The sequence below is a fragment of the Triticum urartu genome, chromosome 6 (assembly GCF_003073215.2).
Source record: "Triticum urartu cultivar G1812 chromosome 6, Tu2.1, whole genome shotgun sequence".
In the NCBI taxonomy this organism is placed as follows: Eukaryota; Viridiplantae; Streptophyta; class Magnoliopsida; order Poales; family Poaceae; genus Triticum; species Triticum urartu.
Window position 1 is genome coordinate 62,104,799 of NC_053027.1, and position 6,915 is coordinate 62,111,713.

Genomic DNA, 6,915 nt, shown 5'->3' on the forward strand with positions numbered 1-6,915 from the left:
TGTTGTTATGCGGTCTGACCGATAAAGATCTTCGTAGAATATGTAGGAGCCAATATGGGCATCCAGGTCCCGCTATTGGTTATTGATCGGAGACGTGTCTCGGTCATGTCTACATTGTTCTCGAACCCGTAGGGTCCGCACGCTTAAGGTTACGATGACAGTTACATTATGAGTTTATGCATTTTGATGTACCGAAGGTTGTTCGGAGTCCCGGATGTGATCACGGACATGACGAGGAGTCTCGAAATGGTCGAGACGTAAAGATTGATATATTGGAAGCCTATGTTTGGACATCGGAAGTGTTCCGGGTGAAATCGGGATTTTACCGGGTTACCGGGAGGTTACCGGAACCCCCCGGGAGCCATATGGGCCTTCATGGGCCTTTGTGGAAAGGAGAAAGGGGCATCCCAAGGTGGCTGCGCCACTTTCCCCTCCCCTAGTCCTATTAGGACTAGGAGAAGGTGGCCGGCCCCCTCTCTCTCTTTCCCCCCCTTGGGAATCCTAGTTGGAATAGGATTGGGGGGGGGGGAGTCCTACTCCCGGAAGGAGTAGGACTCCTCCTGCGCCTCTCTCCCTGGCCGGCGCCCCCCTCCCCCCTTGGCTCTTTATATACTGAGGTAGAGGCACCCTAGAAACACACAAGTTGATCCACGTGATCTATTCCTTAGCCGTGTGCGGTGCCCCCTGCCACCATATACCTCGATAATATTGTAGCGAAGTTTAGGCGAAGCCCTGCTGCTGTAGTTCATCAAGATCGTCACCACGCCGTCGTGCTGACGAAACTCTGCCCCGACACTTTGCTGGATCGGAGTCCGGGGATCGTCATCGAGCTAAACGTGTGCTCGAACTCGGAGGTGTCGTAGTTTCGGTGCTTGATCGGTTGGATCGTGAAGACGTACGACTACTTCCTCTACGTCGTGTCATCGCTTCCGCAGTCGGTCTGCGTAGGGTACGTAGACAACACTCTCCCCCTCGTTGCTATGCATCACATGATCTTGCGTGAGCGTAGGAAATTTTTTGAAATTACTACGAAACCCAACACCCAGACTATCTCTTTTACGACAAGTGTTCCATCCTTTTCAATCTTCAGCCTCATTTTAGCCCCGCAGTTAGTCCTTGCTGTCGTTTTGTTCCGCTGTCTATTTGCTTCAGACACCTTTGATTCATAAACTCCATGGCACGTGCAATAAAGGTAGGCTCTGGTCTTAAACTTGGGGCCTTCCCTGACAGCAAAACCAGCGTGCTTTGCATATACGTTGTATAAGTTCTTAGTTTCTTCGAAAGTTTCAAACCTCATCTCTAGCCTTGGCAGAACATAAGCTTCAATGTCAGGTGGCTGCACACAACAGTGACAAAACAAAAAATGTTAGATGGGGTGGTCACAGCACCATGGTATGGACTGTGCTTGTATTTTTTTTCTATATGGATACTTACATGTGTATAGCTCTGGGCTGCCTCTGGTGTTTGTTGTTCTCCCTGGTTTATGGGCGCCGGTGGTGTCACCCTTGGCACATGCAGCAATGCATCTCTTGGAGGGAGCAACGATGACGAAGATCTCCGTCTCTCGTTGTACGGACGTCTCTCCTCAGATTCATTGTGATGTTGCTCCTGTCTATATGGCTCATATCTTGTACTTTTGAACCTGCTAGAGTGGCCAAAATTTCTGTCTTTTTGCCCTGGTCTTGCCGTTGCAATTGCTTTTGCAGCACGGATGATTGATGTTGACGGAGCGACTGGTGGAAGCCTTCTTATGCGCTGGGGAAGGAAAACATTTGTTGTTGGTGATATTGTTGGCCTAGTTGCAACCCAGTAGCGGCAAAGCTTGCATTCCCAGACATTGCTGTTTGCTGTATAGAAGGACCTGTCCGTGCTTCTGATGATTGCGGTGTATCTTCAAATCTGCCTGTACTGTTGAAATATCCAGGCGGTATTTCTGGTGTTACCCAACCAGGTGGTGCCCCATATCTGTTTTGCTCATGAAATGCTTGCTGCGTGCGCCGCCTTGCATGCTTCTGCAAACAACATTCAAAAGTTTTTGGGATTAATCTGGTTTCGTTTTTCAGTCGAACTGATGAACGTTCATGTTCAAACACGGATGTACTGATGTACTGTTTTTTTAGCACTGTTTTGTAAACTGGACATTGAACTCATGCATGACTTCTCCTTTGTTCTTCTGTAACTTATGCAACTACACTTGAAGTACTCCTAGTTTATGTATCATTGAACTTACTGTGTAACTGTGGCACTCTCTCGTCACTATCTACCTGGACTGACGCATATGTGCTATTTTTTCTAACTTGAACTGAAGATAGTATATTAGATGCACTGACAGTAACCTCGACATCCTAATCGTGCATCAATGCATATACATTACAAGTACTGCTAGCTTATGTATCACTGAACTTATTGTGTAGCAATTTTATATTTTTTTTGGTAACAGTTTTGTTACTCGTTCGAACTGACGCAATTACATGACTTGTACTCTTAGGAATAACAACATACAACTCTCAGCGGTAGCTGAATCTTGTCACAATACCTGGACTGACGCATATGTGTTATTTTTCTTTTAACTTGAACTGAAGATAGCATATTAGATGCACTGACAGTAACCTCGACATCCTAATCGTGCATCAAGTGGCAGGGGTGTCAATGAACTGATGCTAGCATTTGCCATGTACCATCGGGTTCTTCTTCATAGCAGGACTGACGAACTGATGGAGTGACACAAACGTGGGGAGTAGACATTACCTCCAGTGTACTGTCTTCTTCTTCTACCTCTCATGGGCGTCTTACTGGCATGTTCTTGCGAGGCGGCACCATTGACGCAGCACCTGCTTGTGGTGGACGTCTGGCGAAGAGGTTCATAGAGGAAGCACCTTGCGGGGATAACTGCCCCGGAGAAGGAGACCCGATGACGGAGGGAGGCAGGAGGCGGGGATGACGGCTCCGACGATGGACCCGGCGACGGAGGGTGGCAGGAGGCAGGGATGACGACCCCGACGATGGATCCGGCGACGGAGGGAGGCAGGAGGCAGGGATGACGACCCCGACGATGGATCCGGCGACGGAAGCAACGAGGAGGCGGCGGCGGATCCGTCGCGGGCCAATCACGGCGCCGCGGGCTCTCTCGCTCCGGCTGCGCCCGCGACGGCTGCCTCCGGCGGTAGGAAGCGAGTCGGATTGGGGCTGGATCGGTCGTGGACGCGTCGCGCCTTATCGGGGGCGAGGGTAACAGAATAATATTCTGTTACCGGTAACAGAATAGTCCAGCCCTATATATATATATATATATAATCAAAGTAAAATTGTCACCGCGCACTCTAAGTATGGAGATTTATTTTACCTATAAGCATAATTGACAAGTTAAGAGAAATATACCCATTGAATATTTGAGAAGGTGAGGATGTATAAATGAAAGGTTGCTCGCCACTGCTTCCAAAAGAGGCAATACTGCCTGCAACGAAGCTTTTGCAGATGATGTTGCTGAAAAATCAGATTATATATTACTATAATACTCTAAAACCAGGAGTGTAAGAACCAAATCAATATCTGGATCAGCTAAATGTTATTTCACCTACCTGGATTTACTAGTGTAAGAACCAAGTCGATTTCTGGATTGCGAGCTGCCACTGAAATTGCAAGACATCCACCAAAAGAATCCCCAATTATATATATTGGTCTGCTTGGCGACAAAGCATTCTCATGTTTGACATATTCTTCCACAATTTGTAATAAACCTGTATACATTATAATTAAGCAGGCGTCAAGCTTGCAAATGTGATGTAAGCTAAAAAAGATATATTAAATTTAGCAGTATTTTAACTGTTGTGATCATACAATGAATCCTCATAGTCACTAATCTTTGTAAGATATAACGGTGATAAACATAGGAAATGCATAAGAGCATCTACTCTACAGCCACGGTAGGTAAATCTTCCTCCTCAAATGCCCGCAGACATGCCCGGACGCGTCCGTGAGCAGCGACTGATTACACTTTAAATATTTTTTTGTACAACCGCACACCTCAATTAGTAAATCTCAAATCCATACAAAACGCATGCAACGTACGTAAACGTTGCAACACAAGTCATCCGGTTACTACATCAGGACGTGTCATCGGACTACCAAAAATTAGCATGTTCTATCTATATATTAGCTATGGATAAGACCATCCATGGCAGCCATTGCCTTTCCCGGCGCCATTGTCGTCTTTCTCGCGGAAGTAGCACTCAAAAACGCAAAATGGATCGAGTCGAATCTGCTCGTTGCCGGAGATGTCCGGCTGGTCGCTGTCCTCCTTCTCGCCTTTGGTTGGCAGCCCGACCATGGCATAGACCCTCGATTTTGCTCTCGGGAAAGGGCGCACGTGTTCCTCCACTGTCGCTTCTTGAGGATGCGGGCACAGATGGCTTCCTCCTCTACGACAGCGCGTGCCGCCGGCTACCCTTATCCTTTCCTTCCCATGACGGGCACACCGGTCCTATAGCACTCATACTCCGGCGGACCAGAGATGGGGAGGCTACCGGACCATGATGATCCAGCCCCGACGGATCTGAGCGCCCGTTGCGCCGATGCAATGGATTCGCGCCGGACAGACCCCCCGTCGGTCGAGCGCAGTCCTCCCGGGAGTGGCGGAGGGCAATGTGGACGATCATAGCACCCCTCCCCCCCAACCCACACGGGACGACACCCAATCGACGGATCCGGACTGGTCGGAGTTAAATCCGCTGCCCGCCATGCCGGAGTCGGAGATCACCGGACAGGAGCTTGGGGCAGAGTGGACTGGAGTGGAGCGGCTAGGGTTTGACCTGGTGATCAGATGTGGACGAATATGTGAGGTCGGACGGGCCAGCGTAGACCGGATCCGACGTGGTAGATTTGTCCGGGCAACGCCATATTCACCCCAAATTGGAGTTGGATATGAGTGGTGCCAGGTGCCAGGTAGCCCGGACGTTTGAGACTGGTTTGAGGTGCTCGTCTGAGTCGCTTATTTTGACCGATCAGTGACCAGGCCGTCCGCACAGCCATTTAAGAGGGGTTTGAGGTCCTACTGTAGATGTTCTAACTTTATTATTTTTTTCATAGGATAAGCGAGAGAAGAATCAAACAATCACCACCCCACGTGCTCTACACATGGGACACCGTTGTCTCCTTGTTTAAGATTTGTCCATTTGAGGTCTTTCTATAGCAAGTAAAGACGGTCAAGTACTTGCGAGGGCATAGAGATGTCAAGCAAATGTAAAATAATAATATATGAAATATTCCTCCATCGATACCTTCAAATGGTGTGCGGTCATTTACTGGTATATGAAAGCAGCAAACCTCAAATACTCTGCATAAAAAGAAGATGAAAAGTTTAATTAGAACACAAACAAGGGTTTACTTCTTTCTTTTTGACAGAATATTTCACCGATGTGACACCCCGGTCTACACACCCATTATCATGGGTTTACTTCATACAAGCAAGAAATGACAGTGTAATATAGTATGGCGCATGACTATCATGATGGACAACTTTTTAAAGCATAAAAGGACAGTATTTTCCAAATGGTTGACTGTCCTCTTTTGATATAGAAACAAAACCATACTCACTTGCCCAGTGATTTGTGGTGCAGAATGAGCTCCATTCCAACACCATCGACTCCTGCAGCTCAGATCCAAAAAAATTAAAATAAAACAGCATTAGGCTTCGAGCAGAGGAAAGACACACGATCGATTTTGCTTACAAGAACGAACAATATCGTTGAGCAGTATCTCCGAGACCAACCAACCTGGCAAGAAGAGCAGCAGCGGCGCCCTGTCGACCTCCGGCCGGCCGCACTCCACGGGGCAGAACCACCGCGGCGGCCCGCCGTCGTCCCTGGGCATGGCCCTCACCGCCTCCCGGTAGTCCTTCATGGTGACGCTCCCGAACCCGTCATCATAAAGGACCTCCAACCGCGACTCCTCCGCCGGCCTCTTCCTACTCCTCTTCTTGCTACCGCCCGGCTCATTCCCGTTCGTTGCACCGACGGGGCTCGCACGGCGGAGGCACGTCCGTGCGTGCCGCCTCAGATAGCCGCCGCCGCCGCCGCACGGGTTCACGCCGAACGGGCGCAGAATGGTGTGCGGGACAATGGACATCGAGGAGAAGAAAGGGAGGGAGGGACCAGAGTGAGTTGGGAGCGAGAAGACAGAGTCGACCGGTTGAAGTGCATGAATTTGTAGATGGTTTGCAGCTCAGCTCATGGACTTGACAGTAGATTAAACGAAACCTCAGTCCACTTCCACATACTGTGCAGCCATTACTGGCAATGGATGGAGCTAACGGACAAGCAGCCCACGTGCCAGACAAGCACTACTACTGACATGTGCTATTGCAGTACCAAAGCTCGTGCAGCTTTCGTCGTGCTGTCACGGTCTCGATCTCCCTACAGCACGTTTGGTTGCGTTGCTGAATTGGCTCTGAACTCTTCGATGCCAACGTGCGCTTGATCGCCACCGTCCGTGCCGGCAATCGGAGGGCTCACGTTTCTCCATCCGCGGGAGCCGCTGGCTGGCCCGAGAGTCCTGTAGTGTGACGCACCAAAACTCATCGACACTGCCTTATTTGGATGGATGCGTGGCCGGCTATGAGCTCTGGACATGTTTATATCACATCATGTTTGTGGCGTCTTCATGTGTTTATGACACAGCCTCTAGACCCATCCTCAGAGGGAAAAGTGCACATTCTGAATTTTGTGACCGTTGCTGAAAATTTACATAGCACGAATAAGTTTAAACATCGGAACTACAAGCACTTCCATAGATGTTTGAGCGGTTGAAAGTCATAATGAATATTCAGCTGCATTTCTCGGAGAAACATGTCATGTGGCACTTCACATCCATGTGACGGATATCCATGAACCAGAGGAGCCCATGATAGAAGTTATCACA

At 49.0% G+C, this 6,915-nt stretch overlaps 1 protein-coding gene across 5 annotated transcripts; it reads right to left on the minus strand.

Annotated features, from left to right (window-relative positions):
- Nucleotides 1-1,000: 1,000 nt before the first annotated feature.
- On the minus strand, nucleotides 1,001-6,306 carry LOC125516282 (phytyl ester synthase 1, chloroplastic-like). 5 transcript variants are annotated; one of them, XM_048681757.1, is made up of 8 exons: nucleotides 5,772-6,305; nucleotides 5,593-5,644; nucleotides 5,277-5,332; nucleotides 3,579-3,737; nucleotides 3,379-3,483; nucleotides 2,749-3,272; nucleotides 1,435-2,012; nucleotides 1,001-1,336 (listed from the first exon to the last, which is right to left on the minus strand). In XM_048681757.1, exons 1-6 carry the CDS (start codon nucleotides 6,121-6,123, stop codon nucleotides 3,214-3,216), a joined length of 783 nt encoding a protein of 260 aa, XP_048537714.1. In that variant the 5' UTR covers nucleotides 6,124-6,305; the 3' UTR covers nucleotides 1,001-1,336; nucleotides 1,435-2,012; nucleotides 2,749-3,213. The 5 variants fall into 5 exon arrangements, with proteins under 5 accessions (XP_048537714.1, XP_048537715.1, XP_048537718.1 ...); XM_048681758.1 differs by lacking the exon at nucleotides 2,749-3,272 and having other exon boundaries at nucleotides 3,379-3,454; nucleotides 5,772-6,306; XM_048681761.1 differs by having other exon boundaries at nucleotides 1,435-3,272; nucleotides 3,379-3,454; nucleotides 5,772-6,306.
- Nucleotides 6,307-6,915: the final 609 nt, after the last annotated feature.

Bases quoted from the DNA above. Each gene is read 5' to 3' on its own strand.
- LOC125516282 (XM_048681757.1), bottom strand. From the start codon at position 6,123: ATGTCCATTGTCCCGCACACCATTCTGCGCCCGTTCGGCGTGAACCCG. The intron at 5,645-5,771 runs GTTGGTTGGTCT...TCTGAGCTGCAG, and splicing joins GCTGCTGCTCTTCTTGCCAG to GAGTCGATGGTGTTGGAATG. The intron at 3,273-3,378 runs GTATATTTCTCT...ATATATATATAG, and splicing joins CCTTCTCAAATATTCAATGG to GGCTGGACTATTCTGTTACC.